The sequence below is a fragment of the Botryllus schlosseri genome, chromosome 14 (genome assembly GCF_051294905.1).
Source record: "Botryllus schlosseri isolate E-star chromosome 14, Bs_hap1, whole genome shotgun sequence".
Taxonomy (NCBI): Eukaryota; Metazoa; Chordata; class Ascidiacea; order Stolidobranchia; family Styelidae; genus Botryllus; species Botryllus schlosseri.
Window position 1 is genome coordinate 7,342,220 of NC_137249.1, and position 20,185 is coordinate 7,362,404.

General features: G+C 41.3%; 2 protein-coding genes across 2 annotated transcripts in view; both read left to right on the forward strand.

Moving 5' to 3' along the window:
* Nucleotides 1–4,796, forward strand: part of LOC145455813 (uncharacterized) — a 32,349-nt gene extending 27,553 nt beyond the window's left edge. The window contains exons 44-54 of the mRNA XM_080333829.1: nucleotides 27–152; nucleotides 650–840; nucleotides 1,058–1,252; nucleotides 2,233–2,425; nucleotides 3,055–3,166; nucleotides 3,227–3,375; nucleotides 3,551–3,721; nucleotides 3,785–3,850; nucleotides 3,910–4,026; nucleotides 4,156–4,220; nucleotides 4,581–4,796. Of these exons, the coding sequence (XP_080189955.1) occupies nucleotides 27–152; nucleotides 650–840; nucleotides 1,058–1,252; nucleotides 2,233–2,425; nucleotides 3,055–3,166; nucleotides 3,227–3,375; nucleotides 3,551–3,721; nucleotides 3,785–3,850; nucleotides 3,910–4,026; nucleotides 4,156–4,220; nucleotides 4,581–4,610 (1,415 nt within the window). The 3' untranslated portion in view covers nucleotides 4,611–4,796. The remainder of the gene's footprint in view (nucleotides 1–26; nucleotides 153–649; nucleotides 841–1,057; nucleotides 1,253–2,232; nucleotides 2,426–3,054; nucleotides 3,167–3,226; nucleotides 3,376–3,550; nucleotides 3,722–3,784; nucleotides 3,851–3,909; nucleotides 4,027–4,155; nucleotides 4,221–4,580) is intronic.
* Nucleotides 4,797–11,759: 6,963 nt separating this feature from the next.
* Nucleotides 11,760–20,185, forward strand: part of LOC145455814 (maltase-glucoamylase-like) — a 37,506-nt gene continuing 29,080 nt past the window's right edge. The window contains exons 1-12 of the mRNA XM_080333830.1: nucleotides 11,760–11,867; nucleotides 12,271–12,412; nucleotides 12,857–13,275; nucleotides 14,336–14,484; nucleotides 14,548–14,716; nucleotides 14,867–14,963; nucleotides 15,080–15,318; nucleotides 15,786–15,904; nucleotides 16,096–16,270; nucleotides 16,345–16,461; nucleotides 19,044–19,131; nucleotides 19,207–19,354. Coding sequence (XP_080189956.1) covers nucleotides 11,838–11,867; nucleotides 12,271–12,412; nucleotides 12,857–13,275; nucleotides 14,336–14,484; nucleotides 14,548–14,716; nucleotides 14,867–14,963; nucleotides 15,080–15,318; nucleotides 15,786–15,904; nucleotides 16,096–16,270; nucleotides 16,345–16,461; nucleotides 19,044–19,131; nucleotides 19,207–19,354 — 1,892 coding nt within the window. The 5' untranslated portion in view covers nucleotides 11,760–11,837. The remainder of the gene's footprint in view (nucleotides 11,868–12,270; nucleotides 12,413–12,856; nucleotides 13,276–14,335; nucleotides 14,485–14,547; nucleotides 14,717–14,866; nucleotides 14,964–15,079; nucleotides 15,319–15,785; nucleotides 15,905–16,095; nucleotides 16,271–16,344; nucleotides 16,462–19,043; nucleotides 19,132–19,206; nucleotides 19,355–20,185) is intronic.

A 20,185-nucleotide genomic window follows, 5' to 3' on the forward strand; every position in this document is an offset into this window, starting at 1 on the left:
CGGTTGTGACTATGGTTTTATCGCAGCGTTCGTCGGGGCTCAAGTCTTGAGGCTGGCTACAAACGCTTGGATCGGCATGAGCGACGAGCAATGGTGGGATAAATATCACTGGTCGACCGGCGAGGAAGTGACGTACACCAATTGGTACACGAGTAAGTGGAATTATATGATATGAATTGCCATGATATGGAATTTGATGGATCGGGTTACAACGGGGTAGGGGTAAGACCAGTAATGGATTACTTTTGAACTCTTTTTGCTCGACGCTCTTTTCGACTTGGTCTACTTCTGCTTGGTAGTTATATGAAGCCATTTCGTGGCATTTATTTTGACTTGAAAAACTCCAAAGCTTTTCCGCGTATCATGGCAGCAGCAAAGATTTTCAAACTGCATTCCGATTAACTCACTGGCGTCAGTCACGGTAACTAGTGCTGGGCAAAATTGAATACACGAGTGATTCAATCACTAGTCGAGTTGAGTTTTGATTAGCACACCTTGCAATGTTTGAAAAAGTGAAATATGTCAGTTCTCAAATCATTCTGGCCAGTATTAGAGTTAACATGTGGATCGAACAAATTTTCATAGCCACATTCTCGGGAATAGTTTTACATAACCATTCAACATGACGCCGTTTTTTCTGTACCTCCAGACGAACCGAACCACAACAACGGGGAAGAACGTTGCGTTGAAATGTACCATTACGAAACGAGGGTCGGCAGATGGAACGACAACGTCTGCGACAACCCAATCTCCTACATTTGCCAGAAGCCGAAGGACCCGGCGATTTCTCCGGGCTTGGAAGTCAACAACAACAAAAAGTGCCCTTCGGGATGGATGCAGGTACAGGCGTGCTACACATAACCAATGGTGGTCAATAAGAATGTACTTTTACTGTGTCAGTGTAGATTGGGAATCGAATCTTGTTCCTTCATACTATATCAAGTAATGGTAGTGGTATCAGTCCCCCAGCCTTGTGACGATTTTTGTCCGAAAATTCACAATTCGATACAGACAAAAGCTGCATCATATGTAATGGTGTTGATCTGGACTTTTACAGTATGACACACTGAACGGATACTACATCTGTTATTACTTGGTAACGGAGAAAAAGAGCTTCGCCGACGCACAAGCAAACTGTCAGAGTATGAAATATGGCGCAAATCTGGCCAGTGTGCAAACCATGTACGAACAAGCATTCATCACCAGCTATATCAAGGATCAGACGGCTTGGCTGGGCTTGCAACTTGATCAGGTATTAGAAAACAACATTTAGAGACTTTGAAACAGAGGTACATCAGTGGATATTGACAGTACGAGAAAATGTTGGTGTGTTGAAATGATCATATTTCAGTCACTTGAAGCTCTGTTTTCTCAGAGCACAGTCAATTTTTTATGAAATCAAGTGTTGGCCCCAGTCTGGCTTTTTATGCTAATGTAAATTCGATACAGCCATGTCTGTTCACGTTCGCGTTCTGTGTGTGAACCGCGGAAATTTAGAGGTTCACGTTCACAAACGAACCTTGGTAGGTTCAGCACTGTGAACCTTTTTCATAGATTACCATTTTTCACGTCATTATAACATCTTTGGTTGAAATTCTTCGCATTTCAACTTTGCACCACTATATGCATGGCGCTGGCAGCATAAAAAAATCAACACGAAGCGGACATGCACCTTGCCAATCTCCAAAAATGTTACTTGCTTTTTTACAAAAGTTTGCTCGAAATATCCAGCTTTCCGTTTGTGTATAACTTGTTAATGGGGAAATATCGGTAAAAAGTATAGAAACCCGTTTCACACTCTGCTCAATATCAACGTAACAATACTCAGACGCCGAATACGTTGTCCAGTCTGGCCTAGACCGTTAAGGCGTGACCTTACATTCCCTTGGCAAGTAAGTCCTCGTCGAAATTGTTGGCAAAGCGACCGAACAAATTGATTTTATGGGATTATTATATCACTTGATTGCCCCAGTTGATACATTTGGCGACGTTTAACACGTCAATATGTACTTCAGCATTATGGCATTATGTGGCCCCAGTCGTCGCTAGGTATCGTGTAGGGTAGGCTATCACTTCACTGAAATGTATGGTTAGAATTAGCAGTATGACGTCACGTGACGTCATAGGGTTCGCGTTCGCGTTCACACAGAACCTTACAAAAAGGTTTGCGTTCACACGAACCTGAACCTTTCAGAGGTTCACACCATTAATATTATATCCACCTTTAAACAGGACGGAGATGAAGACGCCAATACTTGGAAATGGGTCGATCAATGGCCGGTCTGGGTAACAAATTGGGGAGAACAGGAACCGTCGACCGAGCCTACAAGGCAATGCGTATTGAACCAAGATTCTATGCACGGATCTTCGTGGGTGACAGCAAATTGCGAAAGCACATACGCGTCAGTGTGCAGATGGACGTCAGGTGTGTACATTTTCGAGTTTGGTTTGTGTGTGCAACTGTGCATTGTGGATTTTTGTGTGTTGTAAATACCGATATGACAACGTTAAATTCGTACTTTCTATTCCTCATTGATGTGTTCCAAGGTACGATACAATTCCATCATTTTGTGGGTTACTCTGTTCTGTGTGTACTTTTCTATTGTGTTTTCTCAATCCCATTCTGACTGTGAAATTCAAAAAATTGATTCTTCTTTACTATGTATGAGATGCATTCATTTCCGACTTGTGTGCCCTCGTTCACAATGTTTCTTAGTTAAGTCTGGTAGAATGTCTAGTTGCTTATCGTGCAATGCTGCAGTAGATGGACATTTGGTGTGTTATAGATGTGTGTTGAATGTGTTTTATGTATTTTGTGCTGTCAATTCTATAATGAAAGTGAAATTCATACAGTTTATTCTTATTTTCTCCATATGAGATGCGTTCATTTTAAACGTATGCGCATTCGTTCATAATGTTTATAGTAAAGTGTGTTAAAATCTCTACATCTCCGCAGATTGACACTTGGTGTGTTTCAAAACATTGTGTGTTTGAATGTAATATGTTTAGTGAAACATATGACCGGATTGTATTGCTCTCTTGATTTTGCTACAGAAACCATACCACCGACTCCCGGCACTATCGAAGGCTCGTGCCCAAATGAGCATTGGCACGAGTATGGCGGGTTCTGCTACAGAGCGCATCCTTCGCATGGCGATCAATCGAGGTCAGCAAACTTAGTTATTTCAATCTTCTGAAATGCAGAATAGCTCTCGTGAAATTTCAGGCAATATACATGGGGCGAAGCCGAGCAAAAGTGTATCGAACATTCCGGTCAATTGGTTAGCATCGGTTCGAGGGCTCAAACCGAATGGATAATAAGCTGGCTGAACACCACTGAATGGCTGTGGATTGGTCTTCGGGACAATGCCGAAGGTATTTACCAGAATAATCGGCAAATATATTCTACTAATTGAAAATCTGAAAATTCATGTGGGAGCGAGTACATGATTTTTACCTTCTTGGATGCCATAAAGCATTGTGTTGAAAGTTGAAACCAAATTTCAAATATCAAGTGGAAATCGCGTGCTGATATCCATGTCCTTGCCAGGGGGTTGGTCGTGGAGTGATAACAGACCCTTCGTCTACTCCAATTGGAACGCCGGTGAACCCAACGATGTGGGAGAATTCGGAGAGGATTGCGGTGATATGCTCCCGGATGGTAAATGGAACGACAATTCGTGCGACAGGAAGCAAGGATACATTTGTCGTGTACCAAAAGGTTAGTCGAATGCGCTACTGTGTCTGCCAACCCAATAATATATCTTCTCCGATGCATTGGCAGCAATCGGGACTGACGAGAATGGGAACATTATTCATTTTGAAACACAAGCTCCGGAACCGGTCAAAAGTAAATTCTTTGCGAACATTTTTGAAAGTACACGTTACAATTAAATGACGTATTCACAGATTCCAATGCGGGGGTGATTGCGGGAGCTGTGATTGGATCCATACTCGCTGTTATACTTGTGGCTGGCATAGCGTATTACGTGCATTCGAAAGGTTTACTCACGTCGAAGGGCGGAAGTAAGATGACATTTTTGATCTTGCGATCGCTCATATTAGTTTTATTGATGATCTATTGACGCCGACTGCTTGCAATCCTCAATTGCTCATTCTTACTTTTGAAATCACACGGCTTTTTTCATTTCGTAGGTACTGAAACACCTGGTTTTGAGAACCCACAATATGTTGCATCTGGATCCAAGGGAAGCAAAGGGGTAAGATTGACACTAGCATATAATTTAGTCAAATTTAATGCTGCGTTTTATTGTACATTGTAAAAATGTACATCTGGCATAACATGGCTACTCCATTGCATCAAGGTAATCCAGGCACCTAATTTCAGTCATCGTAGTGTGTTTTGATTTGTGTCTGTTACCTACAACAGCAATGTTGGCTGCTAGAGGATCGTAAAGCCTATTCGCCAGGAAGTGGCAAAATAACTTTTGGGGGCTTTAATGCTAACCAACTGGATTGAATTCGCGACATCATGGCATCGAAATTTGTGGACGACTGAAAATATTCCTTGTCAATTGTCACTATGTATCCGTTTCTCTTAATCCCTTCGTTATATTCAGTTCGAAGACATTGGCGCTAGCAACGCATGATGAAGACAGCTCCGAAATGAGGATAGCTTAATATTTTTACTGAAGTGCAATATTTCTTGATAATGTATTATATTGTATAATGTACACTTTGTACAGCTCTGATCTAGCACATCTGCGATGCATGTGGTATTTTATCGTACAAAAAAAAACTATTTCCTTCCATTTGAAACAATGCCTCAACTCGCAGTATTTGTGATATGCATTGCACGGATATGAGATGCGGTTCGTGACAGGCTTAGTTGTAGCTCGGCGATGACGCTGATTTGTTACAAGTTCACGGAAATGTCCATGAGCACTTAACCGGTGTTGACAGGGCCGAAACTGGCGCTACCCTATCCCAAAATTATTCCTAAAATCGATTTGAAATCGAGTGTCCTATTTTGTTTCAGTTCGGAGATTTTCTTCACGCTATTTACCGTCGGAATTATTTTTTTTATTTTCATAAGGCAGCCGTCTGTCTTTGAAAAGTTACATATCATTTATAGAAGTCAGTTGAACTGGCATGGCGCCCTCCCCCATATTATAGGCAGTGTTGGGATCAAGTCACTACCTTCGAGTCACGAGTCATTGCACATTTTGACTCGAGTCAAGTCAAGTCAATCAATTTTCGAAGGTGACTCAAGTCAAGTCACGAGTCAAGTTGCCTTTTGGAAGTATGAGGCATGATTACGTAATTGCATTTTGATAGGTGTCTGAAATACAGATTGAGTGGTCATTGATTTTGAGCCGTTGAACGAATATAGAGTTAAATATACACGCAAGAAGGCGCTGTATCGCTCACATATACGGATAATTACTAACCTACGTGAGTAATTGCATATCCTCAGTTTATAGTTACCAGCCAAACTAGAGAATAGAGAATCAAATTGATAAGATGCAATACATTATCCATTTACAACTTGATATGATACAATTTTTGAGCCTGCGCCGATGGTTGAGGACTATTTAAACAATATTCGAATTCAATTTCAATGAAACAATAGGTTGTGTTAAGGTAAGAACAGAGTACAGAAATAGACATTTTGCTATAAAAAATTACTTTACCATACTATACTAGTTTAGGACAACGTAAGCTGTAAGCTTTGATCACTTCGTTTGCGGTCAATTTATTTGTGAGAGAACAATGGAGGCTCACTAAAACGCACGATCATTGAGTGATTGGTCGCTCTCACGGGTTACACCAGCGTTTCGCGAACAATCCTAACATATGCAAGATACAGTGATTTTTATCGACACCGATTACTTGAAATTGACTCGTGAATTTTGCTCCGAGTCACGAGTCAATCTACATTTCTGATACGCCAAGTCAAGTCATACGAAAAAGGTGACTCGAGTCATCCCAACACTGATTATAAGGCCCGTAGTTTAGTCGAAGAGCAATACGGAGAAGTTGTATAGGATACGGTGTAAGCACTTTGCACGATTAGTAAACGTTAATAAAAAATATGGTGGATCGTAAAAATGCCATATTCATATTGTATTGCTTTATTTCCATAAATTAAAGGCATTAGCCTACTACACTTGCTTTTATGCTTCAACATGTATGTTATCCAGACAAAAGAACTGATATTAATTAGAACTCAGAGTACATGATACTGAGAATCGAAAGTGAATTATAAATACTACTACTAAAAACGGAAAATGTATTTGATATCCAAAGTCCAGAAAGTTTCAAAGGTGGTATCCTAAAACAGCTCTAAAACTAAAAAAAAAGTCAGAGTACACTTTTCCAGATTAGAACACGCTATGGACTGCTAGATTACGATATGATAAGTAAATGCTAGATTGCGAAACATCAGTTTCAAACGTGATGATGAGCCATGTATACTGTGATGAAATATTTCATATGGGCGAAGGGCGACAATGCGGTGTGAACGGAACCGCGCCAACCCGCTAACTCAATTTTATTCACCGATACTTTCGTGAAATCATACTGGTTACTCCTTATCCACTGAGCGCGAGGCGCGACGAAAATTATGGGCTTTACACAACTTTATGAAAATTAAATGTTGATAATCCGCGAAAACAGTCCTCAAATTCCTCAGGCTATCTTCCTGATTGGAGGATTAAACTACTTCCACTTGACAAACTGAAAATAGCGAAAAGCAAGCTTGGGAATCACAAAATATTACGAAGTAGAAGTAGCGAAAAGCAGATCTACTTGAGTAAGTACCAGAAGTAGAGGAAAACTACTTGAGTACTTCGAAAAAGTAGATGTACTTCGTTACTGACCGCCTCTGGTCAGGGCACAAGGTTTGGTATCTTTAAATTCGCGATGCTACATTCAGATAGGTTAGAACAAAGCTGAGGTAGTAGGCTGTTTTGACGAGTCATGTTTTTAGTTAATCAGTTTGGATGTTTTAGTGAGTCAGTTTAATTCAACTGCATTCCGTTATTTTCTTCGACAAGTCTTAATTGTTCTGTTTTGGTTGATGATTGGTTAATTTAATTGTTGCGCCGTCCGTTCTCGTTTACCTTTATATTGCTCTGTTGCTGTTATTTCTTTCCCTATTTCGACTGCTATCGGACGAGCAAGCAATCTTGCGAATCTCGCCATTTAACGTATCAATATTCTGAACAAGCTATTCCGTATTGTATGTTTTGGACTACTTGTATTTGAAACAGAAGAGATTTGAGATACGCAACGCTTGCTTAGTACCAAGATTGCCAGATTTAGTGTGCAGCAGACAGGATCCCGACACCTGATAAAGCGCCACTCATTGATTTCAGTGCCGCGTCGGAACAATTCGCAAGAAGCCTATTAAAGCCGATATCTTCGAGACGCTCTTCGATTCAGGCGCCGCATGGTATTACTCTATATTCAAGACTCTGCTGCGCTACGAAGATCGATCGACTCTGCTTGGCACTAAATCTGCTACATTTACATAGTTGTTGTATTCAATTGAACGATGTCGTTTGTGAAGTCTCCATCGGAATCTCCCAAGTCTCCAACCTTGGCACCGACTTGGAAGCCATTAGCTAAGATGACGGTCGACGATTTACGACCCGAATTACAAGAACTTGGCGAAGCTACAAGTGGGAGCGAAGCTGTATTGACGGACCGATTAGGGAAAATCCAAGATTCCGACAAACCTTCACAAAAGAAAGAACCGGAGCCCTCTCCATTGAGCACCACCGAGAGTACATCATATGAACTGGTTATGCTTTTTCAGATGATGAAGCATCAGCTAGATCTCCATCGGCAGCAGCAGCAATTAGATCGGGAAGCTTCTGACCGTAAGTTTCAGCTGCAGCTCGAGGAGATCAAGCAGAAACACGCCCAAGACCGTGAAGAATCCGAAAGACGATTCAGACTGCAATTAGAAGAAATTCGCCAGCAGTCCGATAAATTAGAAGAAATTCGCCAGCAGTCCGATAACCATTCATCGGCAAGAAGTGAACATTCATGTCTACACGAGGTTGTTATAAAGAAGTTCAGGCGCATGAATGCTGACCTCTTAGAGTCTTTGCAAGCTCTGGAGAAGAAACATGCACATTCCACCTTCGTCGAAGAAATTGAGGTCTTCATACGGTCGGTAGAAATATCAATGACCGATCTCAAGGCATTCGTGGATTCAAAAGTCGACCAGCTTGACGATGGTGATTTCAAGACCGAAATCATTGATGGCATGAGAAGATCAAAAGAAATTTATTTTGTACACATTCCTCTAGCCAAATCCAAGTCTTCATCGCTGAAAGCTGCCGAAGAAGCGGAAAAAGCTGCTGGATCCCTCCCGAGTGGAATAGTGCCGCCTACATTCAATGGCGATATTTTGACTTTTCCGGCATTTTGGGAGTCGTTCGAGCCATTGGTTCACAAAAATCCAAAGGTCAGTCCGTTTTACAAAATCTCGTATTTAAAGGCAGCTCTTAAAGGTTCGTCATCCGGCCTTCTCAATGGTTTCCCCTCGGCGGCAGTGAATTATGAGCCTGCAGTAGAGGCCGTTCTTAAAAGGTACGGAAAGAAGCAAGCGATCGTGAGAAATCACATCGAAGACTTACTACAGGGTGAGAAAGTAGAATTTAAGATCGACAAAGTCAGACAACTTCTCGATGCCGCTACTGCTAAAAGGGCCATTTTATCGCAGTATGACGTCTCTTGGGACCAACTCTTTACACAGGTACTAGAGTCCCAGTTGCCTGGTACGTTGCATGAGCGTTGGATCAGAAAAACTAGCCCCTTGATCGAAGCCGATAAGATTCCTGATTCTGATCTCCTGTTTGAGTTTCTAAGAACCGAGTTGGCGACGATGGAATCGTTGCGTAAGTCGCAGAATGGGCGTTGCGCTGTTGACGTACGTGAAAAGCCCCCACATAAAGATGAGCTGGTTAGTGTTGGTACCGATAAACCTGACAATGCATTTTCTGCCCAGTCTCTCGTGATTCAATCCGTCCAGCTATCATGCACCTACTGCTCAAAACCTCATTTATTGAAAGATTGTTTTAAATTTCTGAAATTAAATCCCGCCCAGCGATTGGCTGACTTGGTTATGAAGCCTGGTAAAGTGTGTTTTAGATGCTTATCCCCGAAAGGACACAAACACCACCCGAAGCATTTTCATCAATGTAAGGAGCGTTGTTCCGTCACTGGCTGTGGGAAACCCCACCACAAATTGTTACACGTTTCTGCGGGACCATTGATTGACGCTAAGTGTATGGTATCAACTGTTGACGTTTCCACTCCCGCGTTTCGGGATTTCGATACAGACACATTATTGCCTACTGCGTTGGGACGAATCCACCACAAAGGTGAAGTTGAAACAGCCGCGTCAATGGACGTTTCGTTGAAACCTGATCCATGGATTTCGTTGAACGACAAGTTGGAGAGATTTGCTGATGGAAGAATCTGTTGACCGATCATAGTCGGTCAAGTGGGGGAGTGTTTTGACGAGTCATGTTTTTAGTTAATCAGTTTGGATGTTTTAGTGAGTCAGTTTAATTCAACTGCATTCCGTTATTTTCTTCGACAAGTCTTAATTGTTCTGTTTTGGTTGATGATTGGTTAATTTAATTGTTGCGCCGTCCGTTCTCGTTTACCTTTATATTGCTCTGTTGCTGTTATTTCTTTCCCTATTTCGACTGCTATCGGACGAGCAAGCAATCTTGCGAATCTCGCCATTTAACGTATCAATATTCTGAACAAGCTATTCCGTATTGTATGTTTTGGACTACTTGTATTTGAAACAGAAGAGATTTGAGATACGCAACGCTTGCTTAGTACCAAGATTGCCAGATTTAGTGTGCAGCAGACAGGATCCCGACACCTGATAAAGCGCCACTCATTGATTTCAGTGCCGCGTCGGAACATAGGCTGTATCTGAGCTTTTCGCGCTTCGCGCGACCACAACCGCTCCTATTAATTATTCGTAACATGACCACTATGTAGCGATTTCGATGCGTATGGTAAGAAGATATGAAAAAGATTAGTCCGGCGTTCACCAGAAATGGACATGAGCAGTTATCATGGGCATTTGATGTCCAGTTAGGTCAGTGCGACTATGTCCTGGAATGCGACCGTAGGTCGTATAAGTAATCGAAATGCGATGATGAATAGCAAAAAGGTCGGCCACCCCTGCTCTAGCATCATACTTGCAGAAACCGGCTGCATACATTGCATTTACGGTTGATTTCAATTTTTAAGGTCCACCGGTCCGCCAAATATCTTTTGAAATTTTACCGGTCCGCGAGATGAAAAAGGTTGAGAACCACTGAGTTAGGGGGTCGAGTCCAAGTAATATTGTTGTGACTCGAGTCCGAGTCCAAGTCATTGTGCTCACTGTCCGGTTTTGAGTTCAATCCGGTTCAAACCACTTTTTTCAACTCAGCTCGATTGATGTAAAATGGCTCACTATATCACAATATTATTTTCCTCAGTCCTAACAGACTCTGGACCCTATTTTTACAAGTATCAGGAATGCTGACGGACGAAATACCAATAATGTGGTGACTTCACTATTCTTCGAAGTTACAATGAAAATGTCTGTCTTGACCGTTCTACATTCTTTGTGCCGTCTTATAGTCTCGAGCTATATGACATGGTACAAATCGAGTCAATACACAAATTGACTCGAGTCGAGTCATTTTGCTCATTTAAAAAAGGACTCGAGTCAAGCCGAGTCACAAAAAAATCGTGACTCGAGTCATTACAACCCTGCCCCCGACCTACGCATTTTTTTCATAGCTGGTCGCTTAACTGACAGATATTATCTAGGGTTATTATACTTTGAGATCTGGAAAAAAGGACACTTTTTACAGATCACAGAAGTTACGTAATCGGACAGGAAAATGCTGGTAATTTGAAAATTTTCATGGAAAATACTGTGGCGTTCACCAAAAAATAGTTAGACTCCCGACAGACCTGTACGAACGTTCTGATTCTAGATTGCGCGTCATTTGTGTCGTATTTTAGTTGTGCCCGTCCAATCTATTGGCTGTGAAAGCTACAAAGGAGGACTAATTGCCAAAAAGAAGGAAATTTGGCGTCACCGGAGGATATTTTCTATTTCCTGAAAAGGGAGGACCTATGTTGACCTGAAATTATCCCGCGTTTCGACACACCTCCAGGCTCCATTAGTTCCGCAATCTTTCAACGTTTTGATAAACAAAATTAATCCATAAATGAATGAATGAATGAATGAATGAATGAATGAATGAATGAATGAATGAATGAATGAATGAATGAATGAATGAATGAATGAATGAATGAATGAATGAATGAATGAATGAATGAATGAATGAATGAATGAATGAATGAATGAATGAATGAATGAATGAATGAATGAATGAATGAATGAATGAATGAATGAATGAATGAATGAATGAATGAATTAATAAAGGGATGCGATCTCTGCTTTTATATTCCACCAACGGTCTGGGGTGCTCTCAAGCGGGAACGCGTTAATTACACATTGACATGTTCGTTTGAAATCAAGTCGTGAACGTATTTCAAAGTATCTCTATTTTTGTTAATAAGGTTGGTACAATTCAATTTCGGCCAACATGATTAGTATTCTATCTCACTAACCATTCTTATCATTCTTCACGTTCAGTTTTACCATAGTCATGAGTCCTCTTTGATTTAGATATGTTCATTGTTCATTATTCATTTCATTACGCTTGCAGAGAGAATTGGTTTGAACAATTATTACTAATTAACCAGAGTCGTGCTTTGCAAACGAAGTTTGAAAGCAACGATGTTGAAATCGCCAGGACGTCAAGCGTAGAGGAATGGACCAAGAACAGACAGAGCCTGTCGAGGTCAGAAGTAATCTAAATAACTTTAGCTTCACTTCACTTCGCTTATGATGTGATGAATGCATTGTCGTACGTAACGCAGTTTTTATTGAATGTATATTAAGTATTCATGCGAAAAATCTTTACACTAAACCCCTAAGTCGGCTTTGCATGACATTCCGTTCAGAGAATCGACATAATAATATTTTTAGTAGGCCTATACTTCCAACCATACAGTCATTTGAACCGCTTCAACTCCAGGATAGTCCGTTTAGACCGGATTCGCGAAGTATTGCTCGAGCTATACGCTGGAAATCCTGTCCTAAGACCTAGAATATGGACTAGGCCTACATGTACCAATGTTCGCCGTGAATGCTATGCATAAGCTGTTATTTCTATGACTGAGATTATTTACACCGGATTTCAGCAAAAGGAAAGAAGGCGGGCGAGCCATGCATATAAAGACAAAGAATCCTCAAAAATATTTTTAATCATTACCGGCTGTCTTTCCGGAGTAGCAGTATTGGCTATTATTATTGTCCTGCCAATATATTTTTCCGAGAACACAGGTAAGGCAATGCAATAACATATACGCGAAATAAATATATTAAAATATAGCCTAATGATCGGATTACAATAATCTTTGCATCGACGCTGACATCGTTATAATTGCGGTATAAACGTCGGACCATTTTCCGAAATATTGTAGACCTGAGCATCGTATTTGTATCGAAATTTTGAATCGTTTTGAACTGTCGGAAATGACCTTGGCGGATGTTGGCTAAGTAGTTAGGTTTTGGTCCTGGTCTGACATAGCTCTTCACAATAGCGATTATTGTGAAACATGTGACTGTATTAAGATTCGATTTCAATTATATTCACATACCATCCATTACCTGGAGTAGGCCACTTGTTGCATAGAACACACGATATCAAGGATGCTACAATATTAAATTTGGCAAAAGATTTCACATGATTCCAATGATTGAGAATGAATTTCCTTGATTCAACAGACGCTGACGTCACGTCAACGGTATCTGCAGTTTCTTCAACCACCCCGGACGGCACACCGTCGACAACCAACTTCGAAACGAACCCAATTTCAACGAATACTACTACTTCGGCAACTGAGCCACCTATTTCCCAACTTCCGAACGAAAGAGTTGATTGCCTGCCGGATAAATCCTGGGAACAAGCAGAGTGTTTGGATCGGGGATGCTTGTGGTCACCAGTTGACGACGGTTCTCTAGCACCACCGTGTTTCTTTGCCGGATCAAGCATTTATACTCTGCGGGAATCGCTCTATAATGATAGTGGAATTATATCGCGCCTGTCCTTGAGCGAGCCCGAAAGCCTCACTCACTATGGAGTTAATTTTCCGGACATCACCATCTCAACTACCTACGTGTCAGCAACGACGCTCCGAGTCAAGGTTAGCCATTCATGTTCTATCAGCATAGGTGAAATTTTTCCTGCGTGTGAGATTGCAGTCGTAATGTAATGTGTGTGTCTCGACTTTCGACCTAAATGCTATAGGAAACGAGACCTTACTTGATTGCGGAACTGATTTTGTCCGAGGAGAGGTGAAGTTCAACAAAACCTTGACCTAAAAAGGTGCTGTCCGTCTATAGCAGGGGTGGGCAACAATACGGCCCGCGACGTGATATTGAGCGGCCGGCAGAGAGTTTCCGGTCGTACATGACAATGTGGCCCGCGGCGACAATCTGCCGCAAATCCCACTTATTTGCTTATTACGTCAAATGATGGTGACTCTAAGTTATTCTTTAGCGTGTGTGTGTCAGTAGAATGCGAGAGTGGACCTTTCGTGTAAGTTCGTCAACACGAAAAGGATTGCATTGCCGGCATTTACGCTTTAACTCAACCGTAATGAATTGATATCTGGGTAAATTTGGAAAATTCACAAGCCCTCGTTCGTATATACATTATACCATACCGCCCTTGTCACAGTCTGCAGCAATTCTACACTGCTTGCTTACTACGTCAAATTATAGTCTGTAGGTTATTCATTCTTTTTTTCGGACACAAATAATAATGATTTTAGTTACTCTCTAGTTCTTTGTTTTCTTTGAGTTATTCATGCAGCCAGAGTTCAAAGAACCTGTTTGATCGACTTTGATCGACCACAGATGTCTCGTTGACTTCAACAGCTATTGAACAACATTACATTAATAAATTCATTGAAAACTGTTTTGGTTTCTATGCTTCAAACTTAAAATTTACATTAAATACGATTAATCCTTGTATATGTGTATTGAATCAGGAATCCGGCCCGCCAAGCACTTCATATCCCCATATCCGACCCGCCGACCGGAGAAGTTGCCCGCCCCTAGTCTATAGATACAACATGCTATTTATGAACGAATAATTTGGACAGTTAGAAACGTTTTAAAAGACGAATATAACCGTTGAATATATTTTATCCTCCAGAAAAATTATATTCCGATTAATTACTGGTAACCTTTTAATCGCAGATTTCTCCAAGTACTGAACGATACGAAGTACCATTTGATCATCCACCACCGGTGACAAAACCAGCCAATTCACTTTACCGAGTTACGCACTCAAATGAAAATGACATATTTGGAGTTGAGGTGTCGAGAAGATTATCCTCATCAGTAATGTACATAAACTTCGATGAATATATAGTACGAAGTTTTGAGGGTTCGTTCCGTTTACCGTTTAGATTCGACACTACATTCGGTGAGTTGATGTTCTCGGAGCAATTTGCTCAAATTTCAACGCGAGTTGCTTCTGAATATGTGTACGGGTTTGGCGAGCACATGCACAGCGGATGGAAGCGTGATATGGACTGGAAATCATGGGGAATGTTTGCGAAAAAGTCGCGCAATCAGGTTTGATATTTCATTCGGGCCTCATTTAATCATATAGAATCGCATCTGTTTACGTGTAACATGTAGGCCTACTGTGCAGTGCACAGTACATGGCATCAACTTCCGTACCATCAGCCTGTAGCGAATCAAGATTTGTATTTCTGATTTTAGAAAAAGTTGAATCAAAATGGAGTTCATCCATTCTTCCTCTGCATGGAAGGCAACGGTGATGCGTACGGTGTACTTTTTATGAACAGCAACGCCATGGGTAAGTTATGGAATCAGTATGTAACGCCCAGAATTGACGCTCAATCGTAACCATGCGGGCGATGTATAGGCTACAAGCAGCTTGAACAACTTGATGGACTCGTTTCAATTGTGCAGATGTTACTCTGCAACCAACGCCTGCGGTCACTTATCGAACGACGGGAGGATTGCTAGATTTTTATATATTTTTGGGCCCATCTCCAGACGAAGTAGCGAATCAATACGTTAATGTTATCGGAAAACCGGAAATGCCGCCATTCTGGTCATTGGGATTTCATTTGTCCAGAAATGGCTATGGTTCGCTGGACAACTTGACTGCAGTGGTGGAACGAAATATCGCCACCGGGCTTCCATACGTAAGACTTCTTGATTTGTTTCGAGATGCTTAAAGTATACTTGATGAAATGATGATAGTCATTGTTATACTCATGGCGTGGTAGCACACCAGTAACATATCGCAGACTTTATCCTCACCAATCGTCCGAAACAAATTTCAAAAATTGAGCGATACATCGGTGACTAACCAAGAATTGCTCATGGTGCTAGAAATTGTAGACACTATATAGAAATACAAATTTCGATACTATGTATTTGCTGACCCTGATGGAGGAACATATTGTTCAAATTCATTTGGATACATGTTATTTGTTGAAGTAGAAGTAAAGGTACTCAGAAAACCAAATCCTTGAGTAAGTATAGCGAAAGTCGAGAAACCTATATCTGAGTACTGAAAAGTAAAAGTATTTTGTTACTATTACCATGTAACAAAGCTCTGGATTTATCTTTCACTGCTAATTTCTAATGTATCAATGTAATGTTTCAGGATGTGCAACACCTTGACATAGAATATATGGAAAGGGGACTAGCATTTACCGTAAACGGTAAGGATTTCGATGGAATACGAGACTATCTTCGGAATTTGAAGGAAAATTATAACATCAGGTGAGGATAAGGTTATGGGACATAATCAAGTATACCATAATACAGTACAAGGCTGTCTATACATTCCATATCATCTTCGCTCAAATGCGAGGAATCAGTACAACGGCCATACTGCACAATTGCAAAGCGTATAGTAGGCTATAGAATGGATGACAGTTGAGTAATGAGCATAACTTCATGTTTTAAAACAGAAACATAATTGTGATAAATCCATCAATAAGCGCCAACGAGTCCCAGGAATATCAACCGTACCAAGACGGCGAGAGATATCAGATTTTCATAAAGAACAACGAATATGAAATTAGTTGCGGAAAGTCTTGGTCCTTGTTACCTGGGATAGATGCTGACCCTGTCTCGGCCGCCGAGGTATGTCGCATACGATTCTGTCTACCTCAAACGAAATCCAACATTTTGCGATGGTTAATGTTTTTTTACTAAAGGATCAGCGCGCTCACGTGGCTTTTCCCGATTTTGCGCATCGTAATGCGGCGACGTGGTGGTCCACATTACACGAGGATTTTTACAACACCAATATTGAATTCGACGGATTGTGGCTCGTAAGTAGCACGGACATTCTGTCAAGCCGTTACCAGTCAGAAATTTTTAATATTGCGAATTGAATATACGTGACGGCTCCAATTGGACGTCAAGTTTTATGGGGGGCTCATTACGTTTACGGACGACTCTAAGCCGGTAGGTCGAGAAGCCATTCCCGGTAGCACGCGGCAGTTCACACCATAGGTCATATATACGATAGGTCAGTGCTCTTCAACCGGGGTGGTCGTACACCCTAGGGTGTACCAGAATTTTCAAAGGGTGTACCACTCGGATGGGGTTTACAGGGGTGTACCAGATCCACATTATGATGAACCGATGATACGATGAATATAGCTATCACAAAAATACGCCAGTTTATGCTTCAAAACAGAATGACCGGATGTGTAATATCGTACAATGTGATGTCATAAGCAAATGTTTCTAATCATTCAACCTTTGGTAATGGACTTATTACTTCCTTTTTTAGTAGAGCAGGGTGGAGTTAGCATGTGTTCAGCTTGCGATATCTGTCTGATGATTCTCGAGGAGATCTCGGACATTTTGAATTTGTGCTTCCTGCGGCCAGCTTATGAATAGTGCAGAATACATAGCCTATTTACGCAGGCACGGGGTCGAGTTTGCGAACCACTGCGTTAGATGGTGGTCCAGTAACCTCGAGCCCTTATTCGTATTATCATTTACTATACGTTGCAGCCTTGCTCAAATGTCCATCCTTATTTCGGCTACGTCAGGGGTGCTCAACCTGCGGACGTACGGCCTCATTCAGCCGCATAACCATAATTTTGCGATCTTCTACACATATTCAAATTAGCGTGTGTTGGCGACCGTCATTATGTAACCAATTGTTGCTGGTTCTAGTCTCGGCTCTGCCATGCTTCTATGTGTCGGATGTTTATCTAGGCTCCTCGTCGCCGACCCCCTGTTAACGTAGCGTCATGAAAAGCCCAGAAGAAAAGTTAACCGAGCTTCAAAGTCAGCAGCAAAGTCCTGAAAGTGGACGCACGTTAGCGAGAGAGAATGAAGAATGGGAGTGCGCGTGCAAGCAAAAGTCGTCCTCATTACCCAAAGCAAAAATACTAAACTTTAGGAAATGCACTTTCGTGGCGCACAAATTCTAAACAGGCGATTATCACCACGGTCATTGATGTGTAATAAAATATTATTAATAACAATACAAACAATCCTGGTGAGAGGCCAAGAAATAACAACATGCAACTAAGTGATTAATAGGAACCGCAAGATGCATCATCATTAATATTGTACCCAATATTTTCGAAAACACCCTCCATCACCTCTACGGGTTAATCTGATCACGTGATCTGAGAATTAATAAATTTTTGACAATAATATGTGAAACTACCAACATTTTCGATGAAATCCATTTAAGGTGCAAAATTTTCGCGCTCTGCGCGACTACACACATAATCCTAGTGTCTTTTCTTGATATTTATACTCGCGATTTTGGTACATAAATTATATATTGTAAGCCTGCTGGGATGTTTTGCTTCTACAGTAAGAAAATTTGCGCATTGCATATCTCAAGAAATAAGTGAAGGCACAGAACACCACAAGGGCTCTCCGTGGTGTTAAGTTCCCGGTATCCAATTTGATATGAGCATTTGTCGTCCATGCGCCATGGCGAATCCCCGTTGGAATCCGGACGTATTGTATATGTAATCAAAATGCGGCTTTCGGCGTTATCGGTTTACTATACGGTCAGGGGTGTACGAGTTTTGTTGTTGTTGTTGTTTTTATTAACTCATATAATTGGCGCTTGCAACTCGAGGTTATTTGCGCCCACACAGTAAATTTCATACATTTCATAATGGCATGTCTTCTTGAACTTGAGTCTTTTTTCGGCTCATTTGCTGCCTCCTTTCAAGAGTTCGGCTCTCTCTTCTTCTGAGCTTTTCAACGCGCTGTATTTACAGCGGGTTCGGCGATGAGGAGCCCAGATAAACCTCCGACACATAGAAACATGGCAGAGCCGAGACTCGAACCACCATCCATTGGTGTCGTGGCTGCAGTGGTTAACCAACTGCGCCACTCGCTTCCCGTGTACGAGTTTTGAGAAAATGTTAAAAGGGTGTACCACGACGAAAAAGGTTGAAGAGCACTGCGATAGGTCATCGGAAGCCTTCCGCGTTATTATAACATTCGACACCATCTTTGTGGAAATGGATTTGCGGCACCATAGCTCATGTCGAATCATCGGCGCAGATTTTTAAGACTCGACCGCGTGTTTCAAGAAATACAGCTACAAAATTTGCTTCATAATAATAAAAGTTTTCCCAATGTTTACATAAATAGTATGATGTTGATTTCAAGAAAAGTCATTGCATTGCTGTTTATCGCTACCATACAGGTAAAATTTGCACAAGACAGGTGGTGGTCGTACGATAATTGAGCTAAATTTGTTCTAAAACTTGGGGGTCCGCGGGGGTACGTGACGGTGCAGAAGGGGTCCGCGATGATAAAAAAAGTTGAGAACCACTGCGATATCATGACACTCGCAGTTTTGAACACGATAGTGTAATATAATGCGAGAGACCCGAAATGATGACCTCAAATATTTTTCAAGGACATGAATGAGCCAACGTCATTAGTCAACGGGTCTGTTAATGGATGCGACGAGAACGACAGCATGGAAAATCCGCCATATTATCCAGGTACACGCATGGACTACAAACTACTAATTTGACATCCCAACCCAAAGTTGTACATTCATTGACTCATAACCGCAGCGATAGAATCCGAGAAGATCTTTGATGGGACGATGTGCATGACCAATAAACAATATTGGAAATCGGACTCTGCAGTCAATACGTATCACTACAACATGCACAGCCTTTACGGGTCAGAGCAAAGTCGCGCGACTATGGAGGCATGCAGGTCAGTAAGTCTATGTACTGTTCAATATACATGCACCGTTTTATTAGTCAATTCTTGCGGTACTATAGCATTAACATAGGTGGATAACGGAACCTCAGCTATGAAGACATTTAAAACAGTGATGCCATATTTAGAATTCTACAGGAAGCTAGTGTATCCGATAGACATAGAGAGAGAGAGAGAGAGAGAACGAGAGAACGAGAGAACGAGAGAGAGAGAGAGAGAGAGAAAGGGAGAGAGAGAGAGGAAGGGAGGGAGAGAGATAGATAGGGAGGGAGGGAAAGAAAGAGAGATATCCATGTATGTATAGGTGGCGAAGCCCCTTTTATATGGTATTTGTCGTTCAGTGTCCCTGAATACTGATTCCTGCACCCCTTTATCATAGGAATTGAACTATTTGCTGATACTTTTCCCATCGAGTTCAATAAAATTTCCAATTTACAACTCCCATCGCTGATTCCATGAAGTATAGAGATTTGACATGGGTGTTCTTACGCAAAGCTCGACACCTCATTATTTGATTATATTTTACCAATTATATTTTATAAAACATAATTTTTTCTCATTTAGATACGATTGTTGATATACAATGTCCTTTCCAATTCTCTATAATAGTTGCTGACGATCGATTACCCCTGACGGGTGTCAGCCGAAAATACTAGGGTTTATACCAGGGGTGGGCAAACCGGAAGGTTTCTATTGCTAAACATCACAGAAAGTGAAACGTAAATGACTTAATTCGGAACACGAGTGCGATATTAGATTCGCTACATGAGTAAGTTTATTATTGTTAGTGCTGTACAGCCCGATTCGCAAGTGTGTTAGATAGAT